At 41.0% G+C, this 24,503-nt stretch overlaps 1 protein-coding gene across 1 annotated transcript in view; it reads left to right on the top strand.

Annotated features, from left to right (window-relative positions):
• The window catches only part of LOC139577228 (nucleolar protein 6-like), a 28,195-nt gene extending 17,099 nt beyond the window's left edge, over nucleotides 1-11,096 (top strand). Inside the window, exons 21-26 of the mRNA XM_071404188.1 lie at nucleotides 6,565-6,662; nucleotides 7,264-7,388; nucleotides 9,378-9,467; nucleotides 9,743-9,943; nucleotides 10,177-10,278; nucleotides 10,381-11,096. Coding sequence (XP_071260289.1) covers nucleotides 6,565-6,662; nucleotides 7,264-7,388; nucleotides 9,378-9,467; nucleotides 9,743-9,943; nucleotides 10,177-10,278; nucleotides 10,381-10,530 — 766 coding nt within the window. The 3' untranslated portion in view covers nucleotides 10,531-11,096. The remainder of the gene's footprint in view (nucleotides 1-6,564; nucleotides 6,663-7,263; nucleotides 7,389-9,377; nucleotides 9,468-9,742; nucleotides 9,944-10,176; nucleotides 10,279-10,380) is intronic.
• The last annotated feature ends 13,407 nt before the right edge of the window (nucleotides 11,097-24,503 follow it).

Here is a 24,503-nt window from a genome sequence, read left to right as displayed (position 1 = left end):
CTGAACAGCAAGTGTTGACTAGTTTATTGAAGGTGTCGAACTGACTGAATACATTTGAACTTCTATATCCCTTTGCCATTCATAAATAATTTTTTTATTTATTTATTTTTATTTAACCTTTATTTAACCAGGTAGGCAAATTGAGAACACGTTCTCATTTACAATTGCGACCTGGCCAAGATAAAGCAAAGCAGTTCGACACATACAACAACACATAGTTACACATGGAGTAAAACAAACATATAGTCAATGATACAGTGAAAAAAAATAAGTCTATATACAATGTGAGCAAGTGAGGTGAGATAAGGGAGGTGAAGGCAAACAAATATATGTATAAATAAATAAAAATATAAAAAATAATAATGCAGCGTGGTTCTACTGTATGTCCATGGTGTCGGGACAAGTTTCCTATCCTGGGCTTGCCGCTAAAGTCAGTGACTCTGGTCACGTCATTCAGTGTAGTCTACCAAATTGCGTCGGTGAGAGCGCTATTCATTTGGCTCCCTAATTTGCACGATGCTAGGCTAACTTCTAGGCTGTCAAATACCTCCACGATGAGTCTTTGTTAACTCTTATAAGATGAAATCTGTATTTCCCTTCAAGACTCAGTAGGTTTGGGTTTTGTTCTACTTTTATCGTCTTAATTTAACGGTTTTCTTCACCAACACCAATAATGTCTCTCCTTCCTTTTTTCAACGTCTCTCCCTCAGACCTCCTCCTGTTAACCAGGTCAATTCTCCCATTGGCCACAGCTTAACACGCTACCTTATTGGTCAAAACTTCAACTTAAAAGTAAACCAACCTATTCACTTGTACATTAAATAAATATTTCTTCAAAATAAATGCATTAACGACATTACAATACAATACAGGAGTTCCCCAGTGTAGCTTTTTTAAAATTTTTACTAATGGCATGCCACTGACTTTGAGTAAAACCAGAGTGTCTATGTATGTGGATGACTCAACACTATACACATCAGCTACTACAGCGACTGAAACGACTGCAACGCTCAACAAATAGCTGCATTTAGTTTCAGAGTGGGTGTCAAGGAATAAGTTAGTCCTAAATATTTCTAGAATTGTATTTGGAACAAAACACTCATTAAACCCTAAACCTCAACTAAATCTTGTTAATAATAATGTGGAAATTGAGCAAGTTAAGATGACTAAACTGCTTGGAGTAACCCTGGATTGTAAACTGTCATGTTCAAAACATATTGATACAGCAGTAGTTAAGATGGGGAGAAGTCTGTCTATAATAATGTGCTGCTCTACCTTCTTAACAACACTATCAACAAGGCAGATCCTACAGGCTCTAGTTTTGTCGCACCTGGACTACTGTTCAGTCGTGTGGTCAGGTGCCCCAAAAAAGGACTTAGGAAAATTGTAATTGTCTCAGAACAGGGCAGCACGTCTCGCCCTTGGATGTACACGTCTCGCCCTTGGAGAGCAAATATTAATAATATGCATGTCAATCTCTCCTGGCTCAAAGTAGAGGAGAGATTGACTTCATCACTACTTGTATTTATGAGAGGTATTGACATGTTGAATGCACCGACCTGTCTGTTTGAACTACTGGCACACAGCGGTCTGTCTGAAATACTGGCACACAGCTCGGACACCCATGCCTACCCCACAAGACATGCCACGAGGTCTCTTCCAGAACAGACTATGGGAGGCACACAGTACTACATAGAGCATAACTACATGGAACTCACATCAAGCAGTAAAATGTAGATTTAACAAACACCTTATGGAACAGCGGGGACTGTGAGGCAACACAAACATAGGTACAGACACATACATACATACATACATACATACATGGATTTAGTACTGTAGATGAAGTTGAAGTTGGATGTTTACATACACTTAGGTTGGAGTCATTAAAACTCGTTTTTCAACCACTCCACAAATTTCTTGTTAAAACAAACTATAGTTTTGTCAAGTCGGTTAGGACATCTACTTTGTGCATGACACAAGTAATTTTAACAACCATTGTTTACAGACAGATTATTTCACTTATAATTAACTGTATCACAGTTCCAGTGGGTCAGAAGTTTACATACACTAAGTTGACTGTGCCTTTAAACCGGTTGGAAAATTCCAGAAAATGATGTCATGGCTTTAGAAGCTTCTGATAGGTTAATTGACATCATTTGAGTCAATTGGAGGCGTGGATGTATATCAAGGCCTACCTTCAAACTCAGTGCCTCTGCTTGACATCATGGGAAAATCAAAAGAAATCAGCCAAGACTTCAGAAAAAAATTGTGGACGTCCACAAGTCTGGTTCATCCTTGGGAGCAATTTCCAAACGCCTGAAGGTACCACGTTCATCTGTACAAACAATAGTACGCAAGTATAAACACCATGGGACCACGTAGCCGTCATACAGCTCAGGAAGAGGACGCGTTCTGTCTCTTAGAGACGAACGTACTTTATTGCGAAAAGTGCAAATCAATCCCAGAACAACAGCAAAGGACCTTGTGAAGATGCTGGAGGAAACGGGTACAAAAGTATCTATATCCACAGTAAAACGAGTCCTATATCAACATAAACCTGAAAGGCCGCTCAGCAAGGAAGAAGCCACTTCTCCAAAACCGCCATAAAAAAGCCAGACTACGGTTTGCAACTGCACATGGGGACAAAGATTGTACTTTTTGGAGAAATGTCCTCTGGTCTGATGAAACAAAAATAGAACTGTTTGGCCATAATGACCATTGTTATGTTTGGAGGAAAAGGGGGCGGCTTGCCGTGAACCGTGAAGCACGGGGGTGGCAGCATCATGTGTTTGGGGTGCTTTGCTGCAGGAGGGACTGGCGCAGTTCACAAAATAGATGGCATCATGAGAGAGGAAAATTAAGTGTATATATTGAAGCAACATCTCAAGACATCAGTCAGGAAGTTAAAGCTTGGTCACAAATGGGTCTTCCAAATGGACAATGACCCCAAGCATACTTCCAAAGTTGTTGCGAAATGGCTGAAGGACAACAAAGTATTGGAGTGGCCATCACAAAGCCCTGACCTCAATCCTATATAACATTTGTGGGCAGAACTGAAAAAGCCTGTGCGAGCAAGGAGGCCGACAAACCTGACTCAAAATTCACCCAACTTATTGTGGGAAGCTTATGGAAGGCTACCCAAATGTTTGACCCAAGTTAAACAATTTAAAGACAATGCTAGCAAATACTAATTGAGTGTATGTAAACTTCTGACCTACTTGGAATGTGATGAAAGAAATTAAAGCTGAAATAAATCATTCTCTCTATTCTACTAGCACTGCCACAGTGCTTCAACAAAGGTACTGAGTAAAGTGTCTTAGTACTTATTTATGTAAATGTAAAATATCAGTTAATTTTTTTTATACATTTGCAGAAATGTCTAATGACCTGCTTTTGCAGTTGGCAGCCAAGTTTGCTGTCGTTCAGAATGCGCATTAACGTCTCCTGTTTTTTCCCTATCCTTGCCCCGCTTGTTAAATATTATGCACATTGAGAACTTGATAGCAAACGTCCTCGCCTTGTGATTTTATTATTGTAGCAGGCAGCAACAATCTAAATAATCAGAAGGAAAACATGCGATGGGAACAGTGATCTGTTGAAATTCTGAAGCTAGTGGATGGAATTATACAGTTTCACTCTATCCAATCAGAGCAGCAGGATTAACGTACAACCCGCCCTTCTCTTTACAGACAGGAAAACTAGCCAGTTGAGTTATTTAGACCACGTAGAACCTCGCACATGACTGACTCAAAGACCGTACAGTATGGTTTAGAAAGTCTGACTGACACATGACTGACTCAAAGACCGTACAGTATGGTTTAGAAAGTCTGACTGACTTACATGAGATTTTTGCTGGCACCCGAAAATATATATTTTTTAAAATCACGGATAATTACAAAAAGGTACTCTGATCATAATCGTGTCAAGAAAATCGCCCATATGTTATGATACTCGTTTTGTCTAACAATTTCGCACACCCCTAATTCACAGCACTGAGTCAATACATGTTAGAATGACCTTTGGCAGGGATTACAGCAGTGAGTCTTTCTGGGTAAGTCTCTAAGAGCGATTACAGCAGTGAGTCTTTCTGGGTAAGTCTCTAAGAGCTGTGAGTCTTTCTGGGTAAGTCTCTAAGAGCGATTACAGCAGTGAGTCTTTCTGGGTAAGTCTCTAAGAGCGATTACAGCAGTGAGTCTTTCTGGGTAAGTCTCTAAGAGGGATTACAGCAGTGAGTCTTTCTGGGTAAGTCTCTAAGAGCGATTACAGCAGTGAGTCTTTCTGGGTAAGTCTCTAAGAGCGATTACAGCAGTGAGTCTTTCTGGGTAAGTCTCTAAGAGCGATTACAGCAGTGAGTCTTTCTGGGTAAGTCTCTAAGAGCGATTACAGCAGTGAGTCTTTCTGGGTCAGTCTCTAAGAGCGATTACAGCAGTGAGTCTTTCTGGGTAAGTCTCTAAGAGCGATTACAGCAGTGAGTCTTTCTGGGTCAGTCTCTAAGAGCGATTACAGCAGTGAGTCTTTCTGGGTCAGTCTCTAAGAGCGATTACAGCAGTGAGTCTTTCTGGGTAAGTCTCTAAGAGGGATTACAGCACTGAGTCTTTCTGGGTCAGTCTCTAAGAGCGATTACAGCAGTGAGTCTTTCTGGGTAAGTCTCTAAGAGCGTTGCACTCCTGGATTGTACAATATTTGCATATTATTATTTTAAAGAATTCTTCAAGGCCTGTTAAGTTGGTAGTTGATCATTGCTAGACAGCCATTTTCAAGTCTTACCATAGATTTTCAAAAAGAAAAGTCAAAACTGTAACTAGGCCACTCTGGAGCGTTCAATATTTTCTTTGTAAATAACTTGTGTATATTTGGCTCTTTGTTTAAGGTTATTGTCCTGCTGAAAGGGGAATTTGTTTCTGTTGGAAAGCAGACTGAACCAGGTTTTTCTCTAGAATTTTGCCTGTGCTTAGCTCTATTCCGTTTCTGTTTATCCTTTTTAAAAAAGCTCCCTAGTCCTTGCTGATGACAAGCATACCCATAATATGATGCAGCCACCACCATGCTTGAAAATATGAATCGGTACTCAGTGATGTGTTGGATTTGCCCCGAACATAACGCTTTGTATTCAGGATATGAAGTTAATTTCTTTGCCACATTTTTTGCAGTTTTACTTAAGTGCCTTATTGCAAACAGGGTGCATGTTTAAGAATATTTGTATTCTGTACAGGCTTCCTTCTTTTCACTCTGTCATTTCGGTTAGTATTGTGGAGTAACTAAAGTGTTGTTGATCCGTCCTCGGTTTTCTCCTATCACAGCCATTAGACTCTTAAATGTTTTAGTCGCCGTTGGCCTCATTGTGAAATCCCTGAACGGTTTTCCGCCAGTATCTTTGTAGTGACTGGGTGTGTTGATACAACATCCAAAGTGTAATTTAATAATTTCACCATGCTCAAAGGGATATTCAATGTCAGTGTTTTTATTTTACCCATCTACCAATAGGTGCCCTTTGCGAGGCATTGGAAAACCTCTGGTCTTTGTGGTTGAATCTGTTTGAAATTCACTGCTTGACTGAGGGATTTTACATTTATCTGTATGTGTCGGGTACAAAGATGAGGTAGTCATTTTAGAAACCATGTTAAACACTTATTGCACACAGTCCATGAAACGTATGTTTTTACTCCTGAACTTATTTAGGCTTGCCATAACAAAGGGCTTGAATAATTATTGATGCAACATTTCAGCTTTTCATTTTTTATTAATTTGTAAAAATGTCTAAAAACAATTTCACTTTGACATTATAGGATATTGTGTGTAGGCCAGTGACCCCTTGACTTTTTCCACCTTTCGTTCAGTTACATCCTTATTCTAAAATGGATTAAATTAAAAACAATTGTTCTACACACAATACCCTATAATGACAGATTTGTAGATTGTTGTTGCAACGTCAAAACAAAAAAGATATCACAAGCAGCATACTGAGCTAAACGTTTGGAAATGACAAGTTCACGGTCTCATTCATAGCCTAAAAATTCATATCAAGTGCAAGTTTACTGTTCAGCTCTCATCTGAAGGCTGGGGGCCATTTAGTTTGCCTTCTACTGCAGATCGCTAAAGTATCCTAATTATTACGCTTCCTTAATTCAAATATTATATCGACACAAGACCTAAAAGATGGTTTGGTATGGGTCAGAAAGTTGGAACCAAGCTCGATTTATCAGTGTAGCCTGTTTCTGCCTGGACTTGAAATATCTTCACGCCTAGAAAAAAAACATCCAGGCTTTTTTATTTAAAAGAAGACACTTACAGGGGACATTTTGGGAAAAAACGTATCCTGTCTGAATCGTCCTCTGGAATAATGGACATCCTGGGGTAATAAATACATAACCAACGTTCTCTAGTAATACTAGTCCCATGCGAATAGGACTTTTAATAGCATATTCTAACATTTGTAATTGGTCATATGTTTTTGCTGTTTGTTCTTTGATTAAAAAAATTGGAGAAGTAGTTTATCCATCTGTTTCTTGTGCTCGCTCTCTCCTCTGTCTCTCCTGTCTCACTTTCTCTCTCCTCTCTCAGGTCTCCTCAGGTAGGTTTCCTTCGCTTTCTCCACCTACTCTCCTCCTTCGATTGGAGAAATAACCCCCTGGTTGTCAACCTCAACAGCCAGCTCACCGGTGAGCACACACACAATGTGGATTATATTGTATCTTACACAACCATGTTCATCTAATCGTACTCATGCAGCAGTATATAAAGACCCCATAACATCTCTCTCCTTCCCTCTGTCCTGTCCACTCTGTCCTGTTCTCCCTTATCCTACCCCTCTATCTCCTTCCCTCTGTCCTGTCCACTCTGTCCTGTTCTCCCTTATCCTACCCCTCTATCTCCTTCCCTCTGTCCTGTCCACTCTGTCCTGTTCTCCCTTATCCTACCCCTTTATCTCCTTCCCTCTGTCCTGTCCACTCTGTCCTGTTCTCCCTTATCCTACCCCTCTCTTTCTCCTTTCTTCTCTTGTCCACTCTCTCCCCTTCCCTCTGTCCTGTCCACTCTGTCCTGTTCTCCCTTATCCTACCCCTCTCTTTCTCCTTTCTTCTCTTGTCCACTCTCTCCTTCCCTCTGTCCTGTCCATGCCTCTCCTACCTCTCTCCTTTCCCTCTCTCCTCCCCCTCTCTTTCCCTCTCTCCTCCCCCTCTCTTTCCCTCTCTCCTCCCCCTCTCTTTCCCTCTCTCCTCCTCCTCTCTTTCCCTCTCTCCTCCCGTCTGTCCTCTTCTGTAGCTGCTGACTACACTGAGATCAAGAATGACTTCATAGCCTCCAGAGAGTCTCTGCCTGTTATGTTCATGGCCACACCCAACGACAAGAAAGTCTCCATTTGGACCAAGCAGGCTCCCACTGTGCAGGTCAGAACACACACATGCAGTACATTCACCAGTATGTCACATCCAATATCTTATTTGTGCAGCACATTGTACACAGCATAGTAACAGAAGAGGCATACACAGAAAGTGAGTAAAAAAAAATATAAAAAAATCTAACTTTTCAATTGACTCTCACACTGTCTAGGACAGGCCATGTTCTTGCCAGTCTCTGTATATTAAACAGCATAGTCAATTGTTGGCTTCTGAGAATAGGAAATATACTTACGTCACTGACGGAGAAAGGGTAATGTATAATATTTACAATATGGCAGAATGTTATTGTTAGCCATCAGGGATCCTATGGGAGGGATCCTCTGGGAGGAGAGGAGACACAGTCTGGTACCAGTCACCATAACAGCCTTGAGTTGGAGAGGAGTGAGCACTTTGGGGTAGAGGTCAGATGAAGTGAGGAAGAACAGATATCACTACATTTCTGTCTAGCAACAGAGATGCATTGGCTGTTCAGTGTAGGAGGAGACTCAGCCTAGGAGAAAGGGTTAAATATCAGTGCTGGTGTGTGATGTTGTCTAAGGCAGCCGTATTGACCCTCTGGGAAGAATAAACTTGGTTTAAGCTTTCATAGTGTCCATCAAGTTTTTACTCTGAATTAGAACCTAACAGAATATAATGGTAGAGGTGACATCTTAAACAGCGGAGTAGAAATGAATTGCACATTCTTGTTGGTCGGCAGTCACACAGTTTCCCGATCCTTGGACCCTTCCTCAAAGCATACTGCTCTCCTATGTCACGCTGGTGACAGATACACTCATACCGTTATCAATATTACTATTACTGCTTAGTAAAAAAATAAAGTCTAAATGCCTGTTGAAATGACTAGCGTCGTATCTCACCATAGGCAGCTGACCGTTTCTTTCCTTGATACAGACGTCTTGCTTTTTAACCTTTTCAAGCACCTTGTAATCACTCATCTGTAATGCCATACACATTCAGTTTGTCATGTTATGACACTAATACAATAATTATATTACATGAATTCAAAATGGCAAAAATAACATTTTACCTGAATGCTTCCTTTTTCATTCATGGTGTTCTATCTAGACGAATACAATGGATATGGCTTCAATATTATCAGGGACAACATGATCAGGACGTTCATGTAATGCTCCACAGTTTTTTTTTTTTTATCGCTGTCCACTTCCAGAAGGAAATCAGTTGAAGATCTTGTTTTCATGTCCGCTGTTTGACAGAGTGCGCTGACAAATACGGCAGCACACAGCAACATGGGGAGGAGATGGAGCCGGCAGCTTCCCAGCCTTTTCATGTTGCTTTCCTGTTCCACCTAACCCACTGGATTCCAATGCTCCAAGTAGCTGCTCTCTAGACCTGCCATGTTTTTGTGTCTGTCAAATAACATTGAATTCAATAGGCGTAATGCATGATGTGCAGACTAACTAACATTTCATGTGGCTGAGAAAAACGTGTGTGTTTGCGGCATCTGTCATGTCACTTTCACATTGATGGCGAAGGTGCACTTCATTTTGAATGGCTGCAGTGTTCCAACTGTGAATGTACGAAGGCTGCGGGGTAGCAGGTAGAATGATTTGAATATGCCCAAGGACACTGCACTTTACACTTGCGTAATCAAATGATTCATCGAGAGGCTGAGCACTATGTGATAGAACAGCTTATAATGGAGCTCAGTGCACATGTTTTTACAGCCTGATGTTCTCACCAAGATGCCCATCCTTCACAATGTACCAGATCTTTGTGATGAAGTCTGGTGTTTAGACAACAGAGTAAACCTAGCGATTCGATAGAACTCAAACTGCCCTTAGCTTACTCATTCACAGTATTGACCCTAAATCTGTTTAAACCACAGGTGAGGATAGTTCTGAATGAGGAGTTTCAAACGTATCTCTTTACGGACAACCAACAAGGGTTTGGTAGGATCACTCTCACTATGCTGGCCAGTATCAGGTGTGGGCTATTGAGGGATTTGTGTGTGCTCAGATGTTGCAGCGTGTGGTGATGGTGGCTGCAGAGAGCCTGAAGATCCTAGAACCTCAGCTGATGGACACCAGCCAGATACAGGATGTCAGGGTCAGTCACTCACTCACACACACGTTCTTTAAAACTACCACTCGCATGCATAATTGTATAATGTTTTTCTTCATTTCCCCAAAATTATTGCATTGTCAAACCTACTGTAATATACCATTCCATCATTACCATTCCTTCTCTCTGTGTTTGTGTACACACACACACACACACACACACACACACACACACACACACACACACACACACACACACACACACACACACACACACACACACACACACACACACACACACACACACACACACACACACAGGTGGTCATGCGGCCTCCATTGGATCCCTATGATGTCCTGATCCACCTGAGCCCCAAGCAGGTGCCCTTACTGAGCCAGGCAGTGGACCCGCCTCATGCCACCTTCAGCAGGGGCATCCTGGCTGGCAGAGTGGCCAACACGGGAGGGGCACTGCCCGTCATCGACTTCAACCCCGTCACCCACTACCTGGCAGAGCTCAGGGTAAGTACTGGTGTGGTGCGCAATGGGCTCTGGCTTGCTGGTTTTCTATAGAAGCAGAAAGACAACGTCTAGGTTTTTCCTGACATGCAGTTTGCCATTTATTTCTAGTGGCCTTGTGCAGCCAGGTCTATTGCCTTTTGTATGTAGGTTTCAGACCATGTAGTTCTTGTAATTTTGACTCAAGTGGGTTAAAGGCCTTCCATTTTTTAAACCTGTCTGCTTATCTTTCCCAGGATGCATTTGGAGACCTGGCTCTGTTCTTCTATGACCCCTATGGCGGCACTGTGATCGCGGTGCTATGGAAACCCAAAGCCTTCAGCCCACTGCCGTTCAAGGTAAAGACCGGAAGTCACAGAGCATATCTTTCTTTCCCTCTCTATTTGCTTATTCATTTCTTTGTGTATCCCCCTGGTCATATGTGTGTCCCTCTGGAACAGACCTCCCAGATGGTGGCTCGTCGTGTGGAGGTGAGTGGGGAGGAGGCTCACACTGTCCCCAACGTGGAGGCCATCCTGGAGGATTTCAGGGTCATGGGCCAGGGCCTGGTGAAGTCGGTGGAGCCAAGGACGGAGAGATGGGTGGTGTAGTGTAGACTGAGGTCACACACCCCCACACACACATGTACCGTGATCATATTTTAACTTGTACAATCAAGTTCGACTTTAAATCAATTCCCCATAGCCAGCAACTTTCTTAGTGCAAAGGTTGTATGTTCAGATCTCATCACGGACAACTTTAGCATTTTAGCAAACTTTGTAACTACTTAGCATGTTAGCTAACCTTACCCCAACTCCTAACCTAGCCACCTAGCAATCTAGCTAACGTTAGCCGTAACGAATTGGTCACATATCATACGTATCGCAAATTCATAACATATTGTACAATTCGTAATTTGTAACATGAAATGGATGGACATCAACAAATTAATAATACTGTACAAAATGCAGCATCATACTAAATTGAGTGAGTGAATTTACTTTTACTATGTTATGTTTCACCCTGAGTACAGCTTGAACACATTTTATTTGATATATATCTAATTCTGTAATCAGAGCAAGTCAAGGATATTTATTGGGTAGGAGAAATGTTGTAAGAAACTAACCATGTTTTCGCTGGTGCTTTACCCAGTCTTATAAAAAACTACTATTCTCAAGCTCGTCTGTGTTACTGTTTCATCTGGGAGGGTAAATAGTGACGGCATGATGCGGTAGCAGTGAACTGTCCCTACGGTATTCCCCATAGTGTAAAAGCGGTCTAGTTGAGATGATGTATCCTGACCAACAGAGGGCGCTTCACCCTATCTATGAAAGTAGAACGTGAACATAAAGGCTCTGCATGGTCAATCTACATCTGCATTAGCCATGCAGCATTTACGGTGATACGGCCTTTGCAGAGGTCAGGGCATTCATACTTGTGCTTTGTAGAGCTGTTGTGGAGGAAGTGAGTTTGTGCTCATACAGGACCTCCTGCCCTGACCTACTGTCAACTAGTCATGTCAATGCAGAGCATTATGGAGCCCTATGAGTTGTTACAAAAAAATTGAGAGGCTCCGCGGGAGTGCGGTATTGAGCTCAATTTGGCCTCTGTGTGCCTACGGCAGCTCCGCAAATGCTCACACCGTTCAAGCACCTCGGGTCACATTTTCGTATCAAGCATAAGTTGTCTCTTAGAGTACAGGCAGGCATGCCTGGGCATGACGGACTAGGCTACACCCTCCCCTGCTCCTGGGAAGAAACCTGGGGATGCATAAGTAACATGAAGTGTCATTACTCTGGCCGTTTGGGTGTAACGATTACCATTTGAAATATCGTAGAAGTAAGGTCTCACTGGTTTCATAATCACAGAGCTGCCAGTATCGCCTCGGCGGTAAATTCCAAAGAGCTTGCATATTATTTCACAACTGCGAAATGGGTAAGAGTTAAAAAATATATATACACTGCTCAAAAAAATAAAGGGAACACTAAAATAACACATCCTAGATCTGAATGAATGAAATATTGTTATTAAATACTTTTTCTTTACATAGTTGAATGTGCTGACAACAAAATCACACAAAAATGATCAATGGAAATCAAATTTATTAACCCAAGGAGGTCTGGATTTGGAGTCACACTCAAAATTTAAGTGGAAAACCACACTACAGGCTGATCCAACTTTGATGTAATGTCCTTAAAACAAGTCAAAATGAGGCTCAGTAGTGTGTGTGGCCTCCACGTGCCTGTATGACCTCCCTACAACGCCTGGGCATGCTCCTGATGAGGTGGCGGATGGTCTCCTGAGGGATCTCCTCCCAGACCTGGACTAAAGCATCCGCCAACTCCTGGACAGTCTGGTGCAAGGTGGCGTTGGTGGATGGAGCGAGACATGATGTCCCAGATGTGCTCAATTGGATTCAGGTCTGGGGAACGGGCGGGCCAGTCCATAGCATCAATGCCTTCCTCTTGCAGGAACTGCTGACACACTCCAGCCACATGAGGTCTAGCATTGTCTTGCATTAGGAGGAACCCAGGGCCAACCGCACCAGCATATGATCTCACAAGGGGTCTGAGGATCTCATCTCGGTACCTAATGGCAGTCAGGCTACCTCTGGGGAGCACATGGAGGGCTGTGCGGCCCCCCAAAGAAATGCCACCCCACACCATGACTGACCCACCACCAAATCGGTCATGCTGGAGGATGTTGCAGGCAGCAGAACGTTCTCCACGGCGTCTCCAGACTCTGTCACGTCTGTCACATGTGCTCAGTGTGAACCTGCTTTCATCTGTGAAGAGCACAGGGCGCCAGTGGCGAATTTGCCAATCTTGGTGTTCTCTGGCAAATGCCAAACGTCCTGCACGGTGTTGGGCTGTAAGCACAACCCCCACCTGTGGACGTCGGGCCCTCATACCACCCTCATGGAGTCTGTTTCTGACCATTTGAGCAGACACATGCACATTTGTGGCCTGCTGGAGGTCATTTTGCAGGGCTCTGGCAGTGCTCCTCCTTGCACAAAGGCGGAGGTAGCGGTCCTGCTGCTGGGTTGTTGCCTTCCTACGGCCTCCTCCACGTCTCCTGATGTACTGGCCTGTCTCCTGGTAGCGCCTCCATGCTCTGGACACTACGCTGACAGACACAGCAAACCTTCTTGCCACAGCTCGCATTGATGTGCCATCCTGGATGAGCTGCACTACCTGAGCCGCTTGTGTGGGTTGTAGACTCCGTCTCATGCTACCACTAGAGTGAAAGCACCGCCAGCATTCAAAAGTGACAAAAACATCAGCCAGGAAGCATAGGAACTGAGAAGTGGTCTGTGGTCACCACCTGCAGAACCACTCCTTTATTGGGGTGTCTTGCTAATTGCCTATAATTTCCACCTGTTGTCTATTCCATTTGCACAACAGCATGTGAAATTTATTGTCAATCAGTGTTGCTTACTAAGTGGACAGTTTGATTTCACAGAAATGTGATTGACTTGGAGTTACATTGTGTTGTTTAAGTGTTCCCTTTATTTTTTTGAGCAGTGTATATTCCAAAACAAAAGAAAAATTGAACGCCTTGCTTGCTTTACCTTTAGTTACACATCATAGTGAGTGGAAATAAAGGATAAATAACAGAAATGTTTGCTTCTTTTTATGAACCTCTTACCTATTTTACAGTTGCGAAAGAATATGCAATATTCTATAGAAGCAAAAAGACAACGTCTGGGTTTTTCCTGACCTGCAGTTTGCAATTTATTTCTCGTGGACTCGTGCAGCCAGGGCTATTGCCTGTGCCTTGAAAAAGTATTTATCCCCCTTTTTGTTTTTCCTATTTTGTTTCATTACAGCCTGTAATTTAAATTGATTTTTATTTGGATTTCATGTAATAGACATACACATAATATATATGACATACATACATATACACATGACATACATATACACATATGTATATGTATGTACCCCAATGTATGTGAATAGACATATACACATGACATACATATAATAGACATATATAATAGACATAAATATTCTGTTTCCAAGAAGAGGAAGTTTGAGGAGGTGGAGGAAGAGGTGGCCACACCGGTGACAGTCAAACCCAAGAAACCCAAAAAAGAACCGGTGGAAGAACCAGAGGCGTCAACGGCAGCAGGAGAAACTCCCAAGAAGAAGAAAAAGAAAGCCGAGGCGATGGACGTAGAGGAAGAGGAGGCGCCCGTCTCTCCCACAGAGGAATCGTCAAAGAAGAAGAAGAAGAAGAAAAAGGTGAAGGAGGAAGAGGGAGAATAATCTGGTCGGGGAGAAACTGTATTATATTAGGACTTTTAGTCGCTCTCTTGTAAGTCGCTCTGGATAAGAGCGTCTGCTAAATGACTTAAATGTAAATGTAAATACACAAAATAATCCAAATTGGTGAAGTGAAATGGGAAAAAATTACTTGTTTCAAAGAATAAAAAAAAACAGGAAAGTGGTACGTGCATATGTATTCACCACCAAATGCTTTGAAGCTCCTAAATCAGATCTGGTGCAACCAATTACCTGCCAAGAGAGGGCCGCCCACAAAAACTTACGGACCAGGCAAGGAGGGCATTAATCAGAGGCAACAAAGAGACCAAAGATAACCCTGAAGGAGCTGCAAAGCTCCACAGCGGAGATTGGTGTATCTGTCCATAGGACCACTTTAAGCCGTACACTCCACAGAGCTGGGCTTTACGGAAGAATGGCCAGAAGAAATCCATTGCTTAAAGAAAAATATAAGCAAACACGTTTGGTGTTCGCCAAAAGGCATGTGGGAGTCTCCCCAAACATATGGAAGAAGGTACTCTGGTCAGATGAGACTAGAATTGAGCTTTTTGGCCATCAAAGAAAATGCTATGTCTGGCGCAAACCCAACACCTCATCACAGAGAAGCATGGTGGTGGCAGCATGCTGTGGGGATGTTTTTCATCGGCACGGACTGAGAAACTGGTCAGAATTGAAGGAATGATGGATGGTGCTAAATACAGAGAAATTCTTGAGGGAAACCCGTTTCAGTCTTCCAGAGATTTGAGACTGGGACGGAGGTTCACCTTCCAGCAGGACAATGACCCTAAGCATACTGCTAAAGCAACACTCGAGTGGTTTAAGGGGAAACATTTAAATGTCTTGGAATGGCATAGTCAAATCCCAGACCTCAATCCAATTGAGAATCTGTAGTATGACTTAAAGATTGCTGAACACCAGCAAAACCCATCCAACTTGAAGGAGCTGGAGCAGTGTTGCCTTGAAGAATGGGCAAAAATCCCAGTGGCTAGATGTGCCGAGCTTAAAGAGGCTTGCAACTAATTGATGGAAAAGGTGTCTACAAAGTATTGATTTTGGGGGGTTAATAGTTATGCACACTCAAGTCCTGTTTTTTTTGGTCTTATTTCTTTGTTTCACGATAAATATTTTGCATCTTCGAAGTGGTAGTAAATCAAATGATACAAATCCCCCAAAAATCAATTTTAATTCCAGGTTGTAAGGCAACAAAATAGGAAAAATGCCAAGGGGTGAATACTTTCACAAGCCACTGTGGTTCTTGGGTTAATGGCCATCTGTTTTAAACCTGTGTCTGCCCATCTTTCCCAGGATGTATTTGGAGACCTGGCTCTGTTCTTCAATGACCCCTATGGCGGAAAATGCATCACACCATCCAGGCAACTCCGGCCACATTTTCAGATCAAGCATAAGTTGGCTCTTAGAGTACAGGCAGGCATGCCTGAGCATGTCAGACTAGGCTACATCCTCCCCGGCTCCTAGAAGAAACCTGGGGACGCATCAGTATCATGAAGTGTCATTACTGTGGCCGTTTGGGTGTAACGATTACCGTAGAAGTAAGTTCTCACTGGTTTCATAATCACTGAATCAAATTTGAGAGCGCTTACATGTTCTTTCGCAACTGTAAAATGTGTATGCGGCGGGGTGGGGGTCTACTAATCTATATGAAGTTGTTTTAAAGTCGTACCAAGGATCATTTTGCTGTTTGGATTTTAAGACCCCTTGAAGTATAACATTTTTTTTTTACAAAATAATTTTGGGAAATGTAATTTGGCCTTACTGCTATTAGCCCATACAAATGCATTGAGTAACAGTCTCACTACATGGAACAACAGATAGCTTTTGGGGGGAGACTAAAGGAAGTTTGTTCTGAAGTGTCTGTCTTATATCTGAGAGATAAGAAATATCAGGAAACACTTTTTTCATGTATTTAACAACTTATTTTTGTCCCTAAACAGTCTCAGTATACAGTACCACAGTTTGGACACACCTACTCATTCCAGGATTTACATTTATTTTGACTATTTTCTACATTGTAGAATAATAGTGAAGATGTGAAATACACACATGGAATCATGTAGTTACCAAAAAAGTGTTAAACAAATCAAAATATATTTTATTTAGAGTTTCTTCAAAGTAGCCACCCTTTGCCTTGAAGACAGCTTTGCATTCTCTCAACCAGCTTCATGAGGTAGTCACGTGGAATGCATTTCAATTAACAGGTGTGCCGTGTTTAAAGTTAATTTGTGGAATTAATGCATTTGAGCTAATCTGTTGTGTCAAGGTAGGGGTGGTATACAGAAGATAACCCTATTTGGTAAAAGACCAAGTCCATATTATGGCAAGAACAGCTCAAATAAACAAAGAGAAGCAACAGTCCAGGTCAGTGAATACAGAACATTTCAAGAAAGTTTCTTCAAGTGCAGTCGCAAAAACTATCGAGTGCTATAATGTAACTGGCTCTCATGAGGACCGCCACGGGAAAGGAAGACCCAGAGTTACCTCTGCAGATGATTTGATTAGGATCTCTTTTAGTCCTTAACATTGAAATACAATTTATAATACGATCACATTTAACACTATTACAGATAAATACTCTTCAGTCTGAAATTATAGATTCATCTACCATATTCCTGCACAACCTTCCAATTTATTATATTTATATATTGAAAGGTTTCTGGTTTGCTCAGATAATTTTTCCATTGCTCTAATTTGAAATTTTATTTAGCCTATTTCTCTTTTCTGTGTGGACAATCTATTCCTAGTACTTACTGAATGTTTGTCTCTTACCAACTGAATACTGTTGTGAATGGAGTTAGGCCTCTTTAAATGGTGTACATTGCAAAATAAAATAAGCATTTTTTTTCAATTATCTTGATTATGATTGTGCATGACTCTAACAGAAGAACCATATCTCCACCTTAAACCATTCCTTGCTGCTTTGTTCTGTTCACCTGACCACAGAACAGTCGTTCACCTGACTCCCAATGTAATGCTTGAGTTGTTTGTTTAATCTTTCCTTGTAAATATTTAGCTATCCTGATCATGCATTTAATTTTTTACATAGATCAGTTATTTGAAACGACCATGATAAGCAGTTGTCTAGCTGCACTCCTAGTAGTTTGTTTTCTGCCACTTCCTCAATTTGTACTCCCCCCACACTTAATTGTATCCCATGTTTTTGTTCTTTTCCTGGTGGAACAGACCAACATAACTTTGGTTTTCTAAGTGTTCAAAACAAGGTCGTTCCAGTAAACCCACTACATCTATTTGTAGAGCTTGCTGTACCTGTTGAACCGATTGTCTTGCTGTATAACTTGTAGTTTCATCTGCAGATATAGTAGCTTGAGTTTCAGATAAGGCAAAAAGGCTGTTGGTTTTTGTCGTGGAAATTCTTACACAGGGACACTCAGTCAATCTTACATGAATCCGTGTTTATTGTTAGCACTCTGGAGAGGTGCCAGACCAATATCTCATGAGGCTTCTTTAAGTTGAGAACTTGAAACAGATCTTTCTTTCGATCTCAAAACGCGGTCTGGGCGTACTGCCAAATTGCAGCTACTGATAGCGAGTGAGGATTTGTACAGTCAGCCACTTGTGTATGAACACAGATTGTTTATTAGAACAGCACAATAATTGATGACAGAAATTAGTTAAAAGAAAAGCACAAACATGAATTCCCATTACAGTATATATTAAGTAAAGAAGTGGCCCAAGGCAGCTGCCATACCTGCGGTATTCCACTGTTTAAAGCATGAGGGGAAGAAAACTACCCATTGATATAGCTGGACTGTTTCCTGTCAGCTAATATGACTGTACCAAATACAATGCTACCGCCTCAAACCCATAATGCAATAATTGTCAATTATTTCATGATCCACTAAATCAAATACTAAACTAAAACCTAAAAAATAGTACCACCACAACCTGCCATTATCCATAGCATTGAGCCTGTGGTAAGTCATGTCAACCAATGCAGTGGTAATGGAATGGTTTTTGCTGTAAGAAGGCTGAGATCAGATCATTATTTTCCGTATACTCCCATATTTTTACCTCCATATCTTACTGAGTGAAGGGGGTAGACTAATTGGTCCACTACTGGTAGGAGTAATGGGTTCTTTGCTCTCGTTTGAGATTGACACAGTTTAGCTTCCATACATTTGGAAATGTCCCCTTTTCCAGTGACCAAATAAATATGTATTTCAGTGGAGTTGCAATCTGGGGGGGCAGCATAGCGAAGTGAAAAATTGTCCATAAGATCATAACCTGTAGCTTTACCGTTGGGTAGTGACTTCAACAGGTTTAACACCTCAACTGGCACTATTTGTAGACTAAGCAGTTTGTTGTTGCTCATATGATCATCAATCCATTGGACAATAGCTTGTTTGGAAGAATGGGTGATTACGTCGCTCAGTACATCAATTTTCTTTGTAAAAAAAATCTGCAAAATTATTGGCAATATCAGCTGGTTTTATTGTTCTCCATCAACCTCCACACTAGGTGGGTATGATGAAATAGATATACCAAGTAAGCCCTGAACTGTATTCCGTAGCTTTAAAAAAAATCTATTTTACAATCAAAAGCATTTCTGTAAAATGTTTTGATTTAATTTAACTGCAAAATTACATAGTGTTCTATTATTCTGTTCATCAATTTCTAGTTCAGATTTGGCTGGTAAGACTTTTGCCATGTTTCTTTGAGAAAAAGCCTCACCAAGTTCATCAATCCATGGAGATGGACGAGCCCCAACTGTGGCATGATGGTCCATTACCCCAGTGAGCAAATCAATAAAACATTCTGTAGTGTGATTTAAATCAACCTCTAGATAAATCAGCTCCCAGGGTACAGCAGCCAAATCATTTTGAAATAGCTCATGTTTAAATGTGCTAACATTTCTCTTGACCACAATCCTTGGGGGTTTCTTTGGAACCTTGGTGTTCATGATTATGGTCTATCCAGCCCACTGGCATTGATCTGGGTTTTAAGCATTGCAATGGTATATTACAGATCAGTTCAATGCACGTGTCTGAACGGAGACCTAAATTAGTTGATCTAGTTCTATCATTAACCATTTTTTTCCTAACCACAGCTCTCAGCATCTCATTAATTTAGTTATATTTGAATTCCAATTTATATTAAAATCACCCAAGTTCAATACATCTGTCACTATCTGTGGCCTTGTCAAACCCAGTGCATAAGTCATCCAGATAGGACACCTTAGAGGTAGGAGGTCTATACACACATCCTACTAATATGGGTGCCTGGTGAGGCAGATGTACTTGAGCCCATTGTGCCTCTACTTGACATACATTAAGGTCATCCCTCCTTAAGGTATATGATTCTGAATATACAGAGCTACACCCCCTGTTACGAATCCCTTTGGCCCTGCAGTCTAGGGGGGGATGGAAACGAGACCCGTAACATAACTCATGCAAATAATAATAGTGAAAAAGTGAGAACGAAAAACCACAGACAACTTAAATCTACCGTCAAACACTCATGGTTTATTTTAAACACAATTCCCATTCCTGTCCCTTCGATGTAGACTATCCATGAATGTTAATTTTCCCATAATTTACAGATGCATCCAAATGTGTTTCGGTCAAAGCTAAAATATGAATATTATTGATGTTGACTAAGTTAACCTCATGTATTTTGTTAGGAAGGCTACATACATTAACCTGAGCTATATGCAACCCTTTCCTTGTCAAGTGGAGATCAATAGAGCATGTATTCATTATAGTGGAGATCCATAGAGCATGTATTCATTATAGTGGAGATCCATAGAGCATGTATTCATTATAGTGGAGATCAATAGAGCATGTATTCATTATAGTGGAGATCCATAGAGCATGTATTCATTATAGTGGAGATCAATAGAGCATGTATTCATTATAGTGGAGATCAATAGAGCATGTATTCATTATAGTGGAGATCAATAGAGCATGTATTCATTATAGTGGAGATCCATAGAGCATGTATTCATTATAGTGGAGATCCATAGAGCATGTATTCATTATAGTGGAGATCCATAGAGCATGTATTCATTATAGTGGAGATCCATAGAGCATGTATTCATTATAGTGGAGATCCATAGAGCATGTATTCATTATAGTGGAGATCAATAGAGCATGTATTCATTATAGTGGAGATCCATAGAGCATGTATTTATTATAGTGGAGATCCATAGAGCATGTATTCATTATAGTGGAGATCCATAGAGCATGTATTCATTATAGTGGAGATCAATAGAGCATGTATTCATTATAGTGGAGATCCATAGAGCATGTATTCATTATAGTGGAGATCAATAGAGCATGTATTCATTATAGTGGAGATCCATAGAGCATGTATTCATTATAGTGGAGATCCATAGAGCATGTATTCATTATAGTGGAGATCAATAGAGCATGTATTCATTATAGTGGAGATCCATAGAGCATGTATTCATTATAGTGGAGATCAATAGAGCATGTATTCATTATAGTGGAGATCAATAGAGCATGTATTCATTATAGTGGAGATCAATAGAGCATGTATTCATTACAGTGGAGATCCATAGAGCATGTATTCATTATAGTGGAGATCAATAGAGCATGTATTCTTTACAGTGGAGATCAATAGAGCATGTATTCATTATAGTGGAGATCAATAGAGCATGTATTCATTATAGTGGAGATCCATAGAGCATGTATTCATTACAGTGGAGATCAATAGAGCATGTATTCATTATAGTTGAAGTTGTCATGATATACTACAACACAAACTCAGATTTGAACATTGGATTAAAATAGCCAGGAAGTTACTCTAGAGTCTGTGGTGGATGAATCAGAATTAGTTGGGTAACATAAGTAATTAAGATGTCATATCTGCATAATATTCTTATGTGATATACTTTTTATTAGAATGTATTTCTAATAGACTCTAGTGTTGGCAGTTGCATTGCTTCCCTCAGCTGGGGCTCAGTCACTTGGGGCCCAGAGAGGGGAGAGGTCAGGCTTGTATTTTACATGTCTCTGGTGCTATGCAGAATATCAGAAAGGGAAGAGGACAGGATGGAACATTGTCTTCATATGTGAATGTATCTGTTAAACCATGTGAAAGGATGGCGTGATTAAGGGGGAACCAATTACTTGTCTCCACAATGTCTGTGCGCAAGTCACTCCCCTCAGTGAGTTTGTCCAGGAGAGGGGTCAAGAAGGGGTTTTACTTTAGATGGGAGTATCTAGAGTTGACAATTTGAGTTATGCCATTGGATAAGGTAATGGTTCTGTGCTATGAAGTACCAGGAACGAGATTATAACCTCGTTTTAGGGACCAAACTGAACGATAATTTATAGCGAATGCTATCTGGCTATGGGATACTCCTCTCTCTCAAGTAAAAGTCTTTCTTTGTGAACTGTTCCTAAGATCTGTGGTTCGTCATGTAGGTTGAGAGGGGTGTATCTTGGCTATAAAAGATCTTTGTAATTTTCTGTAGTCACTTTAAATGGTTCATTAGAGATAGCGCATCATTGAAAGTCAAATGCTATTGCAAAGCTCTTATTATTAAAGATGTAGTTTAAGTATAACTCTGACTGTTGTGTGAAGTTTGTAACTCTCCTCATTTGGTAAAGCAGAAATATGCCACCACAAGTCCTGATACAGTTGGATTAAAATAGCCAGGGAGTTTCTCAAGAGTCCCGATACAGTTGGATTAAAATAGCCAGGGAGTTTCTCTAGAGTCCCGATACAGTTGGATTAAAATAGCCAGGGAGTTTCTCTAGAGTCCCGATACAGTTGGATTAAAATAGCCAGAGAGTTACTCTAGAGTCCCGATACAGTTGCCCGTTGATGTAAAGTTTATCCATCACCAAGGAGACTCGTTGGTTCAGGCAACGCTTTTCTTTGGTAATGGGATAGTTTTTTTTCTCCTTTCATTGATCTCCGTGAGGAAGTGATCATTCATTCCAAAATCAGTGTTTGAGTTCTCTGCCCCTGCTCTTCGCTATTTCCTTTTGCTTAAAATATTCAAAACATGCAATAATAGCCCGTGGACTATTCCCAGAGGCCTTACCCGTTCTATGGACTGGAGAAAGTGACATTTACGCACATCTGTGGACAGTTTCAGTTGAGGTGACATAGTCATGGAAAGTGTCCTCACAGCTTCTGCTGTTGTCATTCTCTGGTATCCCTGAAAAGATGAGATTGTCCCGCATTGATCGACACTGTACATCAACCATGGTTTCTTTAAGTTGTTTGTTCTCCCTTTGCATCAACTCCACCTTGCCAGGAATAGAGTCTACAGTACCTTTCAACACTGTGTTCTCTTTCCTTATATCATCAATCTGACATTGGCTGAATTCTAGATTGGCACATAATCAATTGATGTCCTCTTGTAGTATATCCAAGATATCAAGGTTGGCAAGCCTTTCATTGATATATTTCAATCTAGCTAACTAAGTCAACATCCATATTCGTAAACCACTCTCCACGCACACCCGCTTGTTTGGGGATGGTTTGATGCCATTGTTGATACGGCTTGGCCAACTTGGATTCGTTTTTTTTTTTTTTTTTATGTGTTTGTTGTCCTTAACAGTGCTTGAAACCAGTGACATATTTCTTTGAGCTCGTCAGTACCTTTCGTCAATGAATCATTCAAGCTCTTCCATGGATTCTGAATCATCCAGGATGTTTGCAGGCAGAGTAAAACAATGTCAAAACAACGGATGTTGTTTTGTCAGTTGAAGTCGGAGGTTTACATACACTTAGGTAGAAGTCATTAAAACTAGTTTTTCAACCACTCCACAAATTTCTTGTAAACAAACTATAGTTTTGGCAAGTCAATTAGGACATCTACTTGGTGCATGACACAAGTCATTTTTTCAACAATTGTTTACAGACAAATGATTTAACCTATAATTCACTGTATCACAATTCCAGTAGGTCAGATGTTTACATACACTAAGTTGACTGTGCCTTTAAACAGCTTGGAAAATTCCAGAAAATGATGTCATGGCTTTAGAAGCTTCTGATAGGCTAATTGACATCATTTGAGTCAATTGGAGGTGTACCTGTGGATGTATTTCAAGGCCTACGTTCAAACTCAGAGCTTCTTTGCTTGACATCATGGGAAAATCAAAAGAAATCAGCCAAGACCTCCACAAGTCTGGTTCATCCTTGGGAGCAATTTCCAAACGCCTGAAGGTACCACGTTCATCTGTACAAACAATAGTACGCAAGTATAAACAACATGGGACCACGCAGCGAGAGGCATTCTATCTCCTAGAGATGAATGTACTTTGGTGCGAAAAGTGCAAATCAATCCCAGAACAACAGCAAAGGACCTTGTGAAGATGCTGGAGGAAACCGGTACAAAAGTATCTATATCCACAGTAAAACGAGTCCTATATCGACATAACCTGAAAGGCCACTCGGCAAGGAGGAAGCCACTTCTCCAAAACCGCCATAAAAAAGCAAGACTACGGTTTGCAACTGCACATGGGGACAAAGATCATACTTTTTGGAGAAATGTCCTCTGGTCTGTTGAAACAAAAATAGAATTGTTCGGCCACAATGACCATTGTTATGTTTGGAGGAAAAAGGGGGAGGCTTGCAAGCCGAAGAACACCATCCCAACCGTGAAGCACGGGGGTGGCAGCATCAAACCTGACTCATTTACACCAGCTCTGTCAGGAGGAATGGGCCAAAATTCACCCAACCTATTGTGGGAAGCTTGTGGAAGGCTACCCAAAACTTTTGACCCAAGTTAAACAATTTAAAGGCAATCCTACCAAATACTAATTGAGTGTATGTAAACTTCTGACCCACTGGGAATGTGATGAAAGAAATAAAAGTAGAGAGAATGATTTATTTCAGCTGTTATTCTGACATTTCACATTCTTAAAATAAAGTGGTGATCCTAACTGACCTAAGACAGGGCATTTTTACTAGGATTAAATGTCAGGAATTGTGAAAAACTCAGTTTTTAAATGTATTTCCACATAAATATTCTGCAGTTGGTGTTTTTTGTAATGATTTAAGTGACCATTGTGCTGTTTTTGCTGTTAGAAATACTAAGGTTCCTAAGACAAACCCACGTTTTATTCGTAAGAGAAATTTGAAGTGTTTTAATGAGCAGGCTTTCTTTCATGATTTGTCTTATTTTGACTGGAGCAAGATTGAGTTTATCCCTAATGTGGAAACTGCCTGGATATTCTTTCATTATGTTTTTTTTTACAAATAGTAAACAAACATGCCCCATTCCGCAGGTTCAGGGTTAAAGGGCGGGATAATCCATGGTTTTCTTCTGAGCTGTCTTGTAT

This window comes from Salvelinus alpinus, chromosome 5, assembly GCF_045679555.1.
Source record: "Salvelinus alpinus chromosome 5, SLU_Salpinus.1, whole genome shotgun sequence".
NCBI lineage: Eukaryota > Metazoa > Chordata > Actinopteri > Salmoniformes > Salmonidae > Salvelinus > Salvelinus alpinus.
This window is presented reverse-complemented; position numbering and strand designations above follow the sequence as displayed.